Here is an 18,676-nt window from a genome sequence, read left to right as displayed (position 1 = left end):
TCCACAATACATGTGAATCAATGTGAATGTGAGGTCTCTTATATCATTATTCATTTTTTTTTTTCTAATTTCTAATTTTTGACTTTTCTTCACATTCATTTTTTTCTTTTAAATATCGTTTTTGTTTCACTAAATTTTTTAAAATAATCCTCCAAATTTATTTTAAATTAAGTCAACGTCTCTAATTCTTAACACTACTACATTGGAAACTTTCTACCACTTTGACCAATGTTATTTTTCAATAAATAAACCACATATCTACCTTACCAAGAGAGAGAGAGAGAGAGAAAATGTTGTAGGAATTGCAGCTTTTCTCCTTCTCACAAAAATAGGGACAGAGAAGCCAATGTCCAACAAAGATGGAAATTCAATTGGAAAGGCGAAGAAGCAGAAGTTCAGAGGCCGAATCAAGGTAATTATTAGCAGACTTGATCACTCAAAGTTGTCTGTCTCAATGTCTCTCATCTTTTAACTTTGACATTGTGATTGGCTTTTTCGCTCAAATAAACCAGAGCGATCCATGTTTCTTGTTTCTCGTTTTTTCTTGGCACTCTCGCCCAGACCGAAATGATCTTCTTTCATCTCGTCTCGGGCGAGTCAACCCCAAATAAAACGAGATGACAAGGAGGTCAACTCCGTTAAGTCTTCTCAGTTGGGTTGGTTTTTATTATTATTATTAAGGGATGAAAATTCGGCTAGACCATACCTAAGTGCAATATATAAATATGTGGGCCTGGGTCTAGATTTCTCAAGACCGGCCCAAAGCCCCATACATCAACCCACCCAGGCTCTAACATATGTAACCAAATTTAGAAATGTCGATAGGCAGATTTGGGTTGGTCTCGGTTGAGTCCTAACCTGACCCCTTCCTCTTTTGCAGGGGCGGATTTATCGTCGGGGCTGTGGGTGCTCTTGCCCCCACAAGAATTTCCTATGCCTATAGATTAGTTAGCTATTGAGACAGATTTTAGCACCTGATAAACAAATCTATCACTATTGCCCCCACAATCATTTTTTTCACTATTAATTGTCCCCACATAAAAAATTTATATTCTTGGTTACCCTCACATGGGAAAAATCCTGGCTCCACCCCTGCCCTTTTTGTTTGGTATAATTCTAAGTTGACGCCCTAGCATTTTGACAATTGAACTTACATCCCTTTCACATGAAGTGTTGAAGTTTACATGTTATTTTACTATTTTACCTTTTCATTTTTTTTTGTTTTTTTTTGTTTATAAATTAAATAAAATTTTAAAACTATAAAATATCTCTTCTAAGGTTTCACATTCTTATGCTTCAACCTATTTTTTCATAGGGATATTTTTTAAAAATAAAAAATAATAATATTTTAAAAAGGGTAAATTAAGAAGTAGAAAATCAATTTTTAATTGTTTGGTCGACGACAAGTAGACAAAAGGGAGGTAAGTGAGCCCGTTAGATAATTGTAGGGTAGATATATGCAATTATCAAAACATTAGGGGTTGACATAGAATTATGCCAAGTCATAGGGGGCAAAAGTGTAATTTGCCCTTTTATAATTAAAATTCTATTTTTTTAAATAATTTTTTTGTTTGTGTTTTAAAATTATCCAATCGTATTTGGAATAAGTGTCTTATTAACCTATAATTATTATAAATGGGAGCTAAATTATAATTATACAATACATTCTACTTTTATTAGAAAATTATTTATCTAATTAAATATTTTATGAATATTTCTAAAAGATATAATAATGGGCTGGGGTCAGGCCAGGCTGGCTGGGCACTATTAGAACCTAGCCCAACCCAGATTTGATGGGCTGAAAATTATTGAGCCTGGCTCTACCCTTAGGTTCAGTATGAAGACCCTAATCCTTGTTTTGTCGGACGGCCGTATGTGACCCCTTAACTTTTCAAAGATGCCAGCCTCACCAACAAGTGAAGACTCTCCATCAACATGATCCTTGGGATGGTAGGGATTCCCGAGAAAAATGTTATCTCTTGTAATAGGTGTATTAATCCCTAGAAGATTGAAATTAATCTCAAGGAAATCTGTTTTTTTCCTCAAATTCTAGTGTTCGGTAGATGGAGGTGTAGTTGCAACTTTGTTTGGGGCGATGAAAGAAATAACTGATTAGTCCTTCTACTGTAGGCATTATTTATTTTTTCCTTTGTTTCTGAAAAAGAATAGAATTACGAAAGACTCATGGTAACCATTCGAGCCGACGAAATTAGTAATATTATCCGTGAACGTATTGAGCAATATGATAGAGAAGTAAAGATTGTGAATACTAATTACATCAATACTTCCACATATTATGGGTAGCGTAACAGACATCTATATCCCCCTCCCCCCCCCCCCCCCCCCCCCAACCATCTCCCCAAGAAGTCCTCGAAGAAGGCTACTTTAGACTCAATGATTTTACTTCAAAGGAAAAGAAGACCCAAAATGGAAATAATAATGTCTTGAACCGAGATCTCCCTTGCATCAAAGGTCCTGGATACCTTTGAACCACCATGTGGTGATGGATGCCAACTTTTTGTGTTCGGCATCCTATCATGACTCGATCTCCTACTCTCAAAGACAATCAAATGTTGAAGTTCGTTTTAGGAGTTACAACTCTCGGTACTCCCAACCCTAACCCAATTCAGAATTCCATTCAGGGGTGGAACTTAACGAAGGCACGGCCCACAAAGCCCATTTAGGGGGTGGGTCCTGGGCCTAACCCGGTTTAAAAAACATGGACGGATATGTCCCTGCCCATTTGCACCCTTACCCAAGTGTCCGGGAATCATAGAGCAACCGGGTTACCTCATGCTGATGTGACCTCCTAAACTTTTACTTGACGATATGACACAATTTGTTTTGGCCAATAAAATCTTAAATTACACCGAATAACTGATAAAAAAAATATATTAATTGCACCTGGTTCCTTATCAAGCTAGTGTGACTTGATCATGCCCATCAAGTTAGATGAGAGTTTTCTTTAACATTGGTTGCTTCTCATTTACGTGTTTGCAGTTGATTTGCCCATAAATTACCAAGTTTACATTGACATAATTAAAATGGTTTGCCATTCATATCATACTTGTAGGGTGTTCTTGGGGCAATTTGGATCAGCTTTACTGGATATCCTACTAGACAAACATTTTCTGAATTTCTTCACCACTTTGGCATCCTTGCACCAGAAGTTTTGGAAGGAAAGTAAGTCATTTTTATTCCATCTATGTGTTACAAGGGATGCTTTTCGAAACACTATTTGATTCCTACCATTTGAGTTCATTTAGATATCAAATGGTGTTTCATGTGGATTCCTTTGTTAATGTACAGATATGATGAAAAGGTTGCATGTCAAATGATTTTGGACAAAAATGGATTGAAAGGTTATCAGGTAGTCTCAACATTCCCACAAACTTTTAAGCTTGTTAATGCCACTAAGGGTGTTTCACTGGATATTTTGAATGATTCTTGATGATTTATAAATGTTTTTACCCTATTAGAATTATTAATCCTTGTGTTCTAAACCCAACTATTGTCTGTGACGTATCTTGCCACTAGGAACTTATTATTTCACATGGTATCCTTCATGTTTTGCTTAACAGATTGGCAAAACAAAGGTATTCTTGCGAGCTGATCAGATGGAAGAGTTGGATGCACGAAGATCAGGGGTAGTCGGCAATGCAGCTAAAGCCATTCAAAGACAAATTCGTACAAAAATTGCTCACAAGGAGTTCATCTCATTACGTAGGGCTGCAATCTATTTGCAATCCCAATGGAGAGGTACCTTACATGGTTAGGAACTTATTATTTGACACAGTATCCATCATGTTTTTTTCTGAATAATGAATGTCTCACTCAATTTGAAGGAAAAATTGCCTTCAAACAGCAGTTGAGATGGGAAGCAGCAGCCATGACAATTCAGAAGAATTGGCGTCAATATATTGCCAGGAAATCTTACCTTAAAGTGCAATCATCTGCAATCACATTGCAGACACACACAAGAGCAATGGTTGCACACAACAAATTCAGACTTGGAGAGAAAACTAAATTTCCAATCATCAACCAGGTGGTGTTCTCTCTTAGTGTCACAAAGATCTTTTTAATCTTTTATGTGGATTTTCTATTTATTTGTAGGGTCTAAATTCACTTATAATTACAAGATAAATTCATTCCAATTCTCATGATTTTTTAGATTTAGAAGCTCAGATATTGAGTTGTTAATCCATACATGTTATTGGCTTTCAGGCTCATTGGCATTGTCAGAGAGATTATTTATATTATAAGAATCTTCTGAAGGCGGCAATAATTGCTCGGTGTGGTTGGAGACAAAAGGTTGCTAGGAAAGGGCTCAGAAAGATCAGAATGGTTGGACACTTTAATATAATTCCTTAATGTGGTGTTCGTCGAAGTTTTTATGTACTTGTGGCAATCATTCATGTGAATGTTTTCAGGCTACAAGAGAAACTAGAGTCCTTAAAGAAGCAAAGGAAAAATTAGCAAGGCGAGTGGAGGAACTTACACTTCATTTGCGGCTTGAGAAACGATTAAGGGTATTGGATATTCTATGTTTGTCTTTCATTGTTGAAATTTTCAGTCTACTTGGTTGTATTGGATGCGAGACAAATCACATTAGACTTACATGTGTAATTATATTTTCTTCTAAAATGTAGACTGACTTGGAGAAGGTGAAAGCCCAAGAAATCACTAAGTTACAAGATGCTTTGCATGCAAAGCAAATAAAACCAGAAGAGGCAAACTCCAGAGTTTTCAAGGAACAAGAGGTAGCTCAGAGTTCTATTGAAGAATCACCACCAGTCATTCAAGATACAGAGAAGATCGATTCATTAACTGCTGAGGTTGAGAGCTTAAGGGTAGATTCAGTAAACTTGAATGATTGATTGCCTAATATCATATGCTTGTATTATCTCTCACCTATAAGAGATTTCTATTTTAGAGGACAATTCTCGAGATGCACAGAAAATAATGACATAGATAGAAGACATACTACTATATAGAGTCATTGAGAAGTAGATAGATGTAGCTATAGTTGCACCAATGGAGGGTAGTGTTTGCTTTCAAGCTGATACTAAATATACAATTTTGTCCAACGGATGAATGTTTATGTGTGACTGAAAATGGGTCTTGCAAATAGAAATAATCTGAATTCATGTTAGCTAGTTATGATAATATTACAGAAGGATAACGTTATTATATCATTGAAATGCTTATGCCCGCATTTTTTGCATTAAATCTTTGAGGTGTAGGTGCAGCTCGTGAAGACATGTAGGTGGAATTCCTTAGAACATGGGAATCCTCCCGTAGAACTAGCAGGGTTCCTTGGACAAGCTAGCCATGAAAATATGTGCAAGGATTCACCACAATTTGCTATAAACGGAAACCATTATTACTTCATTGTTTCTTTTTCAGGAAACTCGGGATTTAGTTTATGAAATGAATAGAAAGCTTATTATAAGCATCACAACGCAAATGTAACTTAACCCTTACGATTTGTACAGGCTTTGCTGTTATCAGAAAGAAAGACAGCGGAAGAGACCAAGCAAGCTTTTGTTGATGCTCTAGCCAAAATTGGGCAGCTGACCGAAAAGCTTGACAATGCAGAGCGAAAAGTTAGTCAGCTTCAAAATTCTATGTGGAGGTTTGTCATATGATAAATGCAAGAAACAGAACATTTAAATATTTGATATCACCTCTGTGCAATTATTACATTAAATGTCTCAAGAAAAAGTAATTAGGTTTGGCCCTTACCTTGGTTTGATGAAGATTTCCCCTTATCCTCTCTACCATCCTTTCTATGGCTTACTAGGATGCAAATGTACTTATTTGGTCTAGAATCTACATTAAAAGAAAATTTGGTTTGACGGTATGAAAGTGACTCTCTGCTTAGTTAGCTAGTGACTTTCCTGAGTTTCCTTTCCATGCCTTCGCCATGAAGGGTCTGAATCAAGTTTACGTCTCATCTTTATCTATGCTTGGTGCTAACCAAAGTAATCTGGCTGCAGACATGTGTCATTGTTTTCATTGTTACTAAGTGAGCCTCATAGACTCCCAAAGACCTGATAAACACCATGTTGAGTGTATATTTTCCTCCACTCTCGGGTGTGTCATACCCTAGTTAGGACCCATGACCCTCTTATATTCATAGTTCTCCCACTTTTCAAAAGATTAGTCTTTTGGAGTAGTTGGTTGGTTAACACACCGCATATGTTGTTATGGATGGTTTATTCCTTATGTTGCATGCTAGATCTTTTAAAATTCTCTCTATATTGCAAGATGGTGTATTCTTTATGTTATGATGTACGTTATTCAGGAGTTCAAGGGTGTCTTCTTTGAAGGCTTACTCTTCAGATTGGATTCAATTTGTAATTTGGGGCCTAATCTTTGTGCATTATTCTCTTCGATGGCCAGCTTGACCATCGTTCTCTAAAATAAATTACATGTCCTCATAACAAATTTAAAAAAACTTCACTTCAGATAAGTTATGAAATATGGAGAGAATTCATTGCAATAAACTAATATCTCTCAAAATCATATGGATAATATATAAATAACAATAGGAAAATAATTGAATTAATTAGCTTTTGTTTGAAATCAGGATGCATGTGTTTGACATGTGAGCACAATACAATGTCTGAACAAAACTCTTAGAACATAGAATTTCCTTGATACGTAGGTTCAAACAATTTTTTAATTTGCCTTTTTATTAGGTTACAAAGCTAGCATTTCCATCTCTATTAGGAGCATGTTTAGTGTGGTTGAAACCGATCATTCTCTTTCCTCTCAAGATAAATATGATTTCATTTGTATAACATAGTGGCATAGTGTCACCACATTGGTTCCCACAAAAAAGCGTGCTGTGGGATTTAGAACACGAATGGAAAATTTTAGTGAAAATGGAGGGAATAGGCTGTCGAATCTTTCTGAATTTGAGATCTGTTTCTATGATATAGGCCAGAAGAGACATTGTCAGATATAGAGTCAGTGAATCAACTACTTAATCAGCAACCACTGTACATTTCACCAATTGGAAAAGATTTAGCTTCACAGCAAAGGACAATCATCATTCAGGTACCTATGGCATAATATGTCGCGTATTTTCTTGAATATTCATATTTATCTTTATGCAAAGACATCTTTGAATTGACAGAGGAGTCCAGAGAATGGTAATATTCTAAAGTGGGAAACAAAGATAACATCAGTATGAAATGCATTTGGTGTTTGTGTGTTGAGGAGGTAAACAATATATTATGTTTCAACCATCTGATAATGTCTTAGGATTTAAATCAGGCCGCATCTGATCAATGGGAACCTCAAACTGAAAAAGAGACACAGAAATCACTTATTGAGAAGCAACAGGTATGAAACACTTGGAATTTATTGGCTTGTCCGTTCTGTATTTCAGTTCCCAACTTTTGAGGGTCCATTTGCTTTTAGTGATCTTCTTGCGATCTGCTTTGTTTATTACATGAGAATCAGGACTTGCTGATAAAGTACATTTCACAAGACCTGAGATTCTCTGAGGGCAGACCCATTGCTGCTTGTGTCATATACAAATGCCTTCTTCACTGGAGGTCATTTTTTACAGTTGAACAAACTAGTGTGTTTGACCGTGTCATTCAGACAATTGACTCAACTATAGAGGTATCTCATAGTTTTAAGATCTATATCCTAATTTGTAATACTTTGAATTTCCAAGAAATTTTGTATTATTTAATGACATTTTTCTTTCCACCAAGCCAATGTTCCCATTGATCAGACTACCTTGCGATTGTATTTTAATAACATCGTGCCATTTCACTGATATTTTCTATTTCTACCTTGTTGAAGGCCAAGGATGATAATGACTCATTATCCCGTTGGTTGTCTAATTCATCGACATTATTGTTGCTCTTCCAACGCACAGTGAAAGCAAGTGACGCAGATAACTCGAATCCACAAAGGCTTAAATCAACATCAACATCTTTATTTGAGAGGATATCTCAAGTAACAAGCAATTTTATTTTATTTTTTTAGATCTTTCTTCATGCATTTTTACATTTCTAACTCCCAAATTTTCTTTAGGGACTTCAGGCACCTCCACGAATTGCTAGATTCTCATTTATTAGTGTTCGGATGCTTAGTGGTCTGAATGACTTACAAGTTGAAGCCGGTTATCCAGCTTTACTGTTTAAAGAGAAACTTAGAGCTTCCCTTGAGAAGATATACAAAATGATAAGAGACAATCTGAATAATGAGATTGCTCCATTGCTTGAATTGTGCATCCAGGTTACTACTTGTCAAGAAAAAAAAGAATTGAGCATCCAGGTACTTGTAATGAAGGTTTTTGATTAGTAAATTATTTTTTTGACAAGAAATTAGATTCAAGCAAGGGTAAGGGGCTCAAAATCAAATTTAGTCACCGATAATATAATTTGAATGTACCAGATTTGCCTCAAATGATACAAAGTGAAATGTTCTAATTATTAAAATATGATAAGAAGAAAAACAATGTTTATTTGTTTATGACATGTGTGATGTGCTGCATTGTCCGTCTTAAACTTGGGCGGAGGAATGTACATGTTTCCTTAACATATTTGATAGATTATGTTGAAATGCTCATGTATCTTTCCATTATGATGTAGGGTCCCAGTACAAACCGTAAAAGGCCACGTTCTCAAGCAGATGTTTATACCCCTCAAGTAGTTTCATTTGTTCATTGGGAAAGTATCGTGAAAGTCCTGAACAATCATCTGAGGACATTGAGAGACAATTACGTAAGTTCCAAAGTTGACAACCTAATCATATAATCCCTTCTTATAACTTCACTCTTTTCAACTTCCTCCTTTACAGGTTCCCTCATTCTTAATCAACAAGGTGTTCAATCAGGTATTCTCGTTCATCAATGTTCAGCTATTCAATAGGTAAATTTGTTCAACTCGTATTTTCTTGTTGATCCCATTAAATCTGTTATGTAGTATTTTAGCCGACCAAAAATGAGTATAACTCTGTTGCGCTTGTCATCGTGTCCTTATTTACATTCTTTTCATTTTCCTCAGCCTTCTTTTGCAGCGTTTGTGCTGCTCATCCAGTGATGTGGAGTATGTAAAAGCAGGCTTATCCTATTTAGAAAACTGGTGCATTGAAGTAACTGATGAGGTAACATGAATCAATCCCTTTATTCTGTTTATTGTCAGCTGTAGTTTTCTTTTTTTAAAACCCTTTCCTTACTAACATAGTAAGATAGTGAGCCTTACTAAGGAGGTCGTTTTGCTCAAATGGATTACCACATCAGCAATCCAAAACCACAGCCCTCTAAGTTTCATCGAAAAACTAAATTCCAAAACAACTATATATATTCAAAAAACAATTTCTTTGGAACTAGATCCAAGGTCTTGAAATTGGACGGCTACTGAACTTCCACATAACTCCCAAACTTAAAATTGAAATTCAACGGTGAAAAATAACCTTTTTTGGAAAACAAAAAATTCAAGATTCCCAGAATTTTTTTCCTACAACCATGAAGCGTCAGATCATGTTTTTGGATGCCACAAGGTGAGTCCAAGGACCATTAGTGAGGGTGAAAGCCTTACTAACTTAGTAAGGCTAGGCAGACTCTTTTTTATTTTTGGTGGTGGGAAAGAGAGACTTTCATACAAATCAATGGCATGCAGTATGCAGGATCAGCTTGGGACATGATGAGGCACATCAGGCAGGCGGTTGGATTCTTGGTGTGAATCATATCTAATACCTTTAGTTACTATATAACTTGTCATGCAAACCCAGTTCTTACTGACCCACCCATGTTTTTCTTTTTGATTTGTTTATAATCAGGTCATACGCCAAAAGCCAAAAAAGACACTCAACCAAGTAAAAAAAGTACTTTGTCCGGTCGGTCAACCTTCCCTTTGAAACTCTCAACTCCTACCCAGTGATTGCCTTATTTTAGGTTATGAAAGATTGCACTTCTCTTTTTATTCTTCTTTGTTGTTTTTCAGGCACTCAACATACAACAATTATACAAGATTTGTACAATGTACTGGGATCACAAACGTGCCACTGACAGAGTATCTAAAGATGTAAGTATAGTGTAGATTTAGGAATCACAGTCCAATCTTTCCATGACCGCCTTCAATCCCTATATTCATTCCACCAGGTTAGGGCTGCAACCTAGGCTGGCTGGCCTGAACTCAACCCAATTGATGGGAGATCCTGGGGCCATGTAGAAAATGAGTTCAGCCTGGATTGGAAGATCTCAATGCGACCTCAACCCGAACCCAAAGCTACATACTAGTGTATAAATACTTTATATTAGTTATATTTTTTTGAAGTATTTTTTTGGTTATTTCTTCCTAGAAAAGAAAAAAAATTCTTTTTTTGGCTTTCTTTTGAAACCATTGTTATATATGTTCATATATAGTACGTAAAGATCTCTTAAAGATGAGGAGTAATTTAATTAATGGTACTGACATAAAAACTAAGGAGTGAAAGGAAGCATCATCCTAAAACTCTCAAAATCACCTAACTTGGGCTAACCCAAGTTCAACACAAGTTTAGAAGCTCAAGCTCGGATTGAGCTTGGGTTAACGAACTCTGGCCCAATAGTTGGGTTGAGTTGAGCTTGGATTGAGGGTTTTGTCACATGGGTTGAGCCTGGGTTTACCCTCAAACAAGCCCTACGCCAGGTCCCTCCCTCCCCCCAACCGCCTTTTTTTTTTTCAGTTGTTGTAGTAGTTTTCATTTGTGTCCAATAAACCTCACTTGAAACTCTCCTCTTATGCTATATAGGTCATGCTCCGTGTCAGAGTTTTGATGATTAAGGACTTGGACAGTGCCGTCAGCAATCCATTATTATTGGAAGTAGACTCGAGGTAACGTTCTTGAATACATTAACTTGAGTTGTGACATGCTTTGATTATTCCCTCAATCATGTTGTGTATACATTTCTCATGGACTAACACATTCTTTGGTCAATGCAGTATACCGTTCTCAGTTGAAGATATGTTGAAGCCAATGCAACAGATAGACATGTTTGATATCTATCCTTCACCTCTGAGTCGTGAAAACTCTGGGTGACCCATTCATTGCCTCTGCCTCCCTATACAGCAAAATATTCAAGGGGGTGTACCAAGTATTCAGGGTAATTTAATGGTGGGTGCTCCTCCAATTTTGGTGAATATTAGATGAATCGTGATAATCTGACTACCCATGTGGCAAACTCAATCGACTACCCTGACATGACAAGTTTGGGAATTGTATATATGTGCTCCTCGGAATACACAATTACACTTCTCCATTAAAAAGTGTATCCCGAGGGAACCATGTATATCGAGAAGCATGGATCTACGGTTCCTGAGCTTGTCATGTCAGGTAGTCAATTGAATTTACCACGTGGGGTAGTCAGATTATCACGACTCATATTATTGGATATGCCCACTGAGAAGACATTGAAGACGTGGTGGAAGAGGTCAAAGAAAAAAAATTCTATATTGTATTTTTTGAATAAAATAATTTTTTTTAATGATTTAAATGTTTATTGTTTAAATAAAATTATCTTGTGACTACTGATTTTATAGTCTATCTTATTTTATAAAAAATGTTTAATTGTTTATATGTAAATATATTTTAATAAATAATCGTCAACTGAGCTAAGTGATTTATCTCATATAAGACTAAATGACTTATTCAAGATAACTTGATCTCGTTCATGGTCTATAGAAATGTATAATTGTTTATATTTAAATGTATTTTAATGGAGCCGTAGTAAACTGATTAAAAATAAATACACTCATTGATGTGGTGGTGTATATGGAATCATAGATGTTTTCTTGAGATACATAAGGAAAAAATCAATGGTTCGTTTTACATCGTCACGCCAATGAGTGCATTTTTAGTGTCTTTTTTTTGAGTCATTTAATATTATTCATTTTACTAAATAATTGTTAATGGAGTTAAATGATTTGTTTTACATGATACAAGGTTTTGAAAATGGTCGGCTACCAAACTTCTACGTAACTCCAAAACCTAAAAATGAAATTGAGCAGTGAAATATATATATATATATATATATATATATATATATATATATATATATATATATATATATATATTCTAAATTTTTTTATTTAAAATTCATAGAATTTCATCTTCAATAACCCTGAAGCATCAGATAATGTTTTTGGATGCCAAGAGGTAAGCCTGAGTACTCTTACTAATGGTGAAATCTTTATTTAGTAAGAGAATTTACCATATATTTACTAGTATTTTCATTTATTACTAAAATATGTTACTACATTTTTAAATTATCATTTTATTATTTTAGGACATAAAATCTTTTTCTTCTTCTAACATTTACTAAGTTTTGTTAGAAAGTAATTACAAAGTCTTTCACTTTAACACATTTAACGAGATATTTATTGAGTGATGTGACATGTCATTTATTTAAAATACAATCTGTTTTTCTTGAGATATGTAGAAGCGTTTAATTTTAAAAATTAACAAAAAGAACCACGTAAGCCAATGTTCCGGGTTCTCTATTTTTAATGCCTTGACCTTAAACTGAGTTGTAAAATCCATGATGTCTTCTTCCTTCTATTGCTTCGAGTGAAAAAGAATGTCTACTCCGTGCTTCCGCTTCATTTTGTGAGTGAAATGGACCGCAAACAGTTTTTCTTAACTGCACAAAGCTCTCTATTGAGCCAAAAGCCAAACTTTGAAATCGTGAGATTGTCTTGTACATCGATACAAAACCGTAAGGTTCTTATAGTGCATCACATGTTCCACCAAATCTTTCGTTCCATTAAATGTATCAAATTTATGCACATGGAAATAATATAGATCTCTAGATTCGTTTGTTGTGATTTAGGATTATAAGAAATTCTAATCAACACGATATTAAAATCACTTGCATGGATTTAGAAAAAAAAAAAAAAAAAGGAAAAAGGGCTCACCAAATTTGAGTTGTAATAAGAAGTCCAATGGTCAGTTATTATCGAGTACTAAAATTAGCAGCAGTTGGCCACCAACATCATCAGAGTTAAGCTTAACGGATGGTAAATTGTGGGGTCATAGTCAAACTATTCCTTGGCCTAGAGTCTCTTCTGGAATGAAAATTTAAAAGAGGAAGAAAATTGTCAGGTTTCTTAAGGGTATTTTAGAAATAACCCCCTGTAAAATGGGTGATATTAGGTTTACTCCCTTGACCATTAACCAACATTATGTTTTCTTGATGATTTAAGAATGAAATTTTGATTTTATTTATAAAAAAAATATACTCTTCAAATGCTTAAATTATTAAATCAAAACTTGAAAAAAAAAAAAAAATTCAAATAGCACTCTTAAATCATGGAGGGTAATTGATATAATATTATCATATCCGATTAATTTGTCTGACTTGCCAATTTAACCAGCCAGTTTCTAATAGTCCAAAAAAAATTTAGAGAAAATTATGCTAGCTCGGCCACATTTACCAAGTTTGAACAATTAAGATACGTGAAAGTTTGGCAAAAACTAGGGCTTCAACTTGGACAAGTTGGAGAGTAAACCTAGGTTCAACCCAAGTAGCAGAACCCTCAATCAGGCTCAATCTGAGCTTGATCTTTTAAAATCGGGTTAGCTCGAGTTAGGTAATGTTGGGTAGTTTGGCTGGGTTGGGCTCGATGAATAACTCTAATTCCATTTTGATTTGTAAATAAATTTTATATTTAAAAGAAAAAAAAAATACAGCATAAAAAACAGAACAACTACTAATTAAATAAAATCGTACTCAACCTTCAAATCCATCATCGAAAGAATACTTAGATAAATCATACTAAATCAAAGATTATATTAATAGCATCCAATTGTCCACAAGCCATAATAATAAGATGCACTAAAAAAAAACTAAATAAAAAAATCTATAATTAATATAAAGTTATTTATATTTTAGTATATAGCACTAGGTTTGGGTTGCCGTTTGGGTTGCCCGAACCCTCAACCCAAATTGAGATCAGGTCGAGATATTCTAACCCAAGCTCAACTCATCTTCTACATAATATTTTATATATAAATGATGTTTTTTCGAGCTTCTTTCAAAAACTCATCACCTTCAAAACGATCATATCTGGTTCTTGAGATTTGAATATTCAGATAAAATAAAAATCCTATTCAACAACTAATAAACAAATAATCAATTAATTTGTTGATTTAATCAGTTGATATTTCTTCCAAGAATCATACAAATTTTGGAAAAATTCAAAGAAATTGCAACTATATTGATCGGGTTACATACATAACAAAAGATGCAATTTTCTAAATAATAACAAACATATATAGTTTCTTCAAATAATAGACAAAAAGATGCAAATTTCAAAATAACAAATGTATTATTTCTCCGAAAAACAGTCAAATTCTACTACTACGATTAATCTAATATAATATAAATTCTAGAGACATGAAATCAAACCTAGCTTATCAAACTCTCCAACCCCATTCTATTCCCGTCAAACTCGCTTATCAAACTCTCCAACACCATTCTCCTTCCGCAATTGCTCCTCTTCTTTGGGGGTGAAGTCATTCTCTATACTTAAATAATCACGAATTTCCTGTGGTTTCATTTCCTTTATCGTATCCGCAACTCTTTGGCATGCCAAATCATATAGCTTCCTTATGTCAAGATAATGTGTAGCCAATAGGATGTCAAACAATTCATCCTTATTCAAACTAGTAATGAATTTACCATCCCAATTCTTGAGATCTTCATCGTCGTTCACGTGTTGCTTATTCATGTACTCCAACAATTTCAGCATTGTTTTGCTGTTTACATTCGGCAATGGCATTTCATTCTCTGTGGGGATGTCCTCCATTGTGCGTTTTATGGTCCCAGATTGCATGGCCACGGCTTCCTCTACTTCAACCTTGTTTCCATCACAACAAATCAAACTCACCTTCTTCGACATGTTTACAGGAACAAACTCTCTCTTTCTTTCTTTCTTTCTTACTTTCTTTTCTTCTAAGTTTTTATAATGAAAAAAACTACAGAATACTTCTTCTAATCTGAATTGACTTCCTTCTCCAACTTCTTATTTTCGATTCAATTTCCAACGATACCTAACTCGGATCGGACTATCTAAATTTAGGAGGTTTCCTACGCTGACTCGAACACTGATTACTGGGACCACGTGGCATGTGCAGATGTGTATCCCGAGGCAAAAAGCTAAGGTTCTAGCACATGCCACATCAGGAGAGTATTTTTAGTATGCCACGTGGGGAAGTCAAATTATCACGACTAACTCTACGGATTGGTTTATCTTAACTATCCAATCAGATTGGTGATTTATTTATAGGCAGATTTACCAAAACATGCACAACTTTTCAATTATTTATCAAAACGGTACACTATAGCAATTAATTTCAAAAACGGTAAATTTACCATTTTTGGAATTAATTTATTTTACCAAAATGGTAAAAATAGTAATCCATTATTTTTTTTGTTCTCGGAATTAATTGCTACAGTGTACCGTTTTGATAAATATTTTCCAAAACTGTACCGTTTTGATAATTTTTTCTTATTTATATCTATGAATTTCAATATATCATCATCATGGGCTTTTAGCTGAGCCCATGGGTTGAATACAAACCCACGACAATCATTCCCATCCAGTCAAAAGAGGTTTTTGCATGTTGGGTTCATAGTTTTAAAATTCATTGAGTCGAGTCAAAGCCAATTTGAATCAACTCGATTGGCGTTCAAGGTGTCTTTGCCCCAAAAAATGTCAATTAAAAAATTTGGATGAATCAATTGGAAACTCTTGACTCAACTCACTTCGTTGGACATCCAAATCAAGTTAAGTTTTCAAGTTTTAAAACTATGGTTTGTAGTAGAAAATACCATCTGATGAACAATGGACTTTCAGCTTAATAGTAAGGCCGAGAAGACAAAAAGAACTATGGTTTAAAAAAAAATTGTCTTGGATCCTCTTCTGACTTTTCACAGTTCCGAGAAACGAGCCAACGACTACCTCCATCTATGCCAAATAATGTTGGGTAGTTTGATTGGGTTGCTCTCATTGAATAACCCTAATTTGATTTTGATTAGCAAATAAATTTTATATTTTAAAAAAGAAATACAATATAAAAAATAAAAATAAAAATAAAAAACTAGTAAATAAAATCGTATAGGAACTGCAAATCCATCATTGAATGAATACTTAGATAAACCATGACAAATCAAAGCTTATATTAATAATCTCCAATTGTCCACAAGTCATAATAATAAGATGTACTAAAAAAAAATCTATAATATATAGCACTGGGTTTGGGTTGAATGGGATTGCCCGAACCTATCCAAGTTGAACCCGAATTGAGATCAATTTGAGATATTCTAACCCAAGCTCAACTCATCTTCTACATAACTTGGACCCAGGCTCGCCCATCAATCTGGTTGTGCCTAGGTTGAGTTTGGGCCAGCCTATCCAGGTTGCAACCTTAGTAAAAATAAAAATAAAAAATTCGATTATATAAATGATGTTTTTGAGGCTTCTTTCAAAAACCCATCGCCTTCGACCTCTCCAAAGATCCTATCTTGTTCTTGAGATTTGAATATTCAAATAAAATAAAATCCTATTCAACAACTAATAAACAAATAATCAATTAATTCGTTGATTTAGTCAGTTGATCTTTATTTGAAGAATCATACAAAATATTGTTTTAGCAATTTTCTAAATAACAAACATATATAGTTTCTTTGAATAATAGGCAAACATTAATGATTCAAATTTCAAAATAACAAATATATTATTTCTTCGAATTATAGTCAAATTCTACTACTAATAATATAATCTAAATTCTAGAAACAGGAAATCAAGCCTAGCTAATCAAACTCTCAAACATCAGTCCATCCGTTCTCCTTCTGCAATTGTGCCTCTTCCTCAGGAGTGAAGTCATTCTCATTACTGAAATAATCACGAACTTCCTCTGTGCTCATTCCATTTATCGTATCCGCAACTCTGCCAATATATGTAGCTTATTTATTTCAAAATACTGTGAAGCCAAGAGTATGCCAAACAATTCATCCTTTTTCAAACTAGTAATAAATTTAGAATCATAATTCTTGAGATCCTCATCTCTCTTTGAATCTTTCTCAAGATCATCATCATTAATCAGAAAAAAGCAAAAGAACACAAGGCGTCTTTTGTCGGATATGTGTGTTGTCAATTGAAGCGAATGGCACGAAGAGTTGCAAGTTAAACATGCTGAGAATTGAATAAGAGAGTCAAGTAATGAATAATTGCATATTTTAATTTAATATATTTTAGGTTAAATAAGTGAGTCAAGTGCTGAATAGTTACATAGTTCCCATCATTTTTACCTTCATTTCTTAATTGGTTTTCTCCAATATCTCATGGTTGAATTGGACTTTCCGAACTTAAAATTTCCTCTTTCCTTGCAGTCATGGCTGAATTAGCATGTAATGTATGTAGTATTTAAGATTTATAATCTCGTGTGCATTCATAAGGGTCTATTGATCTTCTCTCATTTTAAATTTCAAAAGTGTGAGTGCATCTCTCTTTTAAATGCATTTGTGATCGCATGCGGAGCATGGTTACTTAATTCATTGGTTTCACACTGAATCGTGAACGAGTTCGCGGTACGATTCGCTCTCAGTTCACAGTTGTGTAATTGAGCGAATTCAACGAACTATTTTTTATTATTAACCCCTCCACATGTTGATAATATTTTAGACAACCCCTTAAGATCTTAAACTCATAGTATGTCCCTTTGACCTTGATCTTTTTAAAAAAATTGATGAAAATTAACTAAATACCCTCATTGTTAACCTATAAACAATAGAAACTTAGATTTTTTTTCTTTCCAAAATATGCCATTCAAGCTCTTTTCACTCTACTCATCACTTGAACCTTCAAATACCCCTCACCTCTGTCTACCCTTATGAATCAGATTCATTATTGAGTAGCGACCCACGAATTGCAAATTCGATTTCGAATCGAGCGAACCCACAAATCAGGTAACATAGGCAGAGTATTTTTGCAAAATTATTGAATCAATTAGTTTTTTTTAAAGTTTGCGAAAATGTCCATATATCTAATTTTGTAATTTTTTATTTCTATCAAAATAGTTATGTATATTGTACAATCACATTTGCTATTTACTTATTTATCCTTGTGAACCTACATTCAACTAAATGGCATAAATCGATCATTATTAAATTATTCGTATACGTAAGAAATACAATTACAATTTTAGATATATTACTATTTTCATAAATATTTTATAAAAAATGATATATGATTCAGTATTTTTAGGAAAATATGTAACTATTGGCAATTTCTATAGGTTAAATATTTAAATCCTAAATAGAATGGCATATAATTAATATATAGTGTATCAATTCCTTTCCCCAAGATCTTCTTTAATATCATTTCAATCATCTATGACTTCATCCTTACAAAAAGACAAAAAATCCCCTAATAAGACTTTTAAATGGTAATCACCACTAAACTTACACAAAGCTCCAATATATGGTCTTGAAAAATTCATTAAAACAATTTATAGTAGGTTGCATAAGATTTAGCTCAAATTATTATCTCAATATCATGAAACACCCATTCAAACAATTTCAACAGTTGTTTACAATTATGATTTGGCTTGTTTAAAATCTTAAAATAAAAAAAATAGAAATATTAAAAAGAAAAGGAAAAGAAGA

General features: G+C 34.1%; 1 protein-coding gene and 1 pseudogene across 5 annotated transcripts; one reads left to right on the top strand and one right to left on the bottom strand.

The window, feature by feature from the left end:
* On the top strand, positions 1-11,464 carry LOC147397667 (myosin-9-like). 5 transcript variants are annotated; one of them, XM_086449537.1, is made up of 22 exons: positions 1-412; positions 3,074-3,183; positions 3,310-3,370; positions 3,582-3,759; positions 3,846-4,045; positions 4,225-4,344; positions 4,431-4,529; positions 4,650-4,850; positions 5,496-5,635; positions 6,948-7,065; positions 7,273-7,353; positions 7,474-7,638; positions 7,825-7,980; positions 8,068-8,301; positions 8,619-8,750; positions 8,827-8,897; positions 9,033-9,132; positions 9,648-9,704; positions 9,808-9,864; positions 9,972-10,052; positions 10,762-10,844; positions 10,953-11,464. In XM_086449537.1, exons 1-22 carry the CDS (start codon positions 347-349, stop codon positions 11,047-11,049), a joined length of 2,607 nt encoding a protein of 868 aa, XP_086305663.1. In that variant the 5' UTR covers positions 1-346; the 3' UTR covers positions 11,050-11,464. The 5 variants fall into 5 exon arrangements, with proteins under 5 accessions (XP_086305663.1, XP_086305666.1, XP_086305664.1 ...); XM_086449538.1 differs by having other exon boundaries at positions 3-412; positions 7,285-7,353; positions 8,059-8,301; XM_086449535.1 differs by having other exon boundaries at positions 3-412; positions 8,059-8,301.
* Positions 11,465-14,453: 2,989 nt separating this feature from the next.
* On the bottom strand, positions 14,454-14,909 carry LOC147397666 (SKP1-like protein 11 pseudogene; annotated as a pseudogene).
* Between the last annotated feature and the right edge of the window lie 3,767 nt (positions 14,910-18,676).

Source organism: Akebia trifoliata, chromosome 8 (assembly GCF_017979445.1).
Source record: "Akebia trifoliata isolate Shusen 1 chromosome 8, ASM1797944v1, whole genome shotgun sequence".
In the NCBI taxonomy this organism is placed as follows: Eukaryota; Viridiplantae; Streptophyta; class Magnoliopsida; order Ranunculales; family Lardizabalaceae; genus Akebia; species Akebia trifoliata.
The sequence above is the reverse complement of the archived record's forward strand: the minus strand, read 5'-3'. Positions and strand labels throughout refer to the sequence as shown.

Excerpts from the sequence above, each read along its gene's own strand:
- LOC147397667 (XM_086449535.1), top strand. The coding sequence starts at position 347 with ATGTCCAACAAAGATGGAAATTCAATTGGAAAGGCGAAGAAGCAGAAG. Across the intron at positions 413-3,073 it reads AGTTCAGAGGCCGAATCAAG|GGTGTTCTTGGGGCAATTTG; the intron begins GTAATTATTAGC and ends TCATACTTGTAG. Across the intron at positions 3,371-3,581 it reads ATGGATTGAAAGGTTATCAG|ATTGGCAAAACAAAGGTATT; the intron begins GTAGTCTCAACA and ends TTTGCTTAACAG.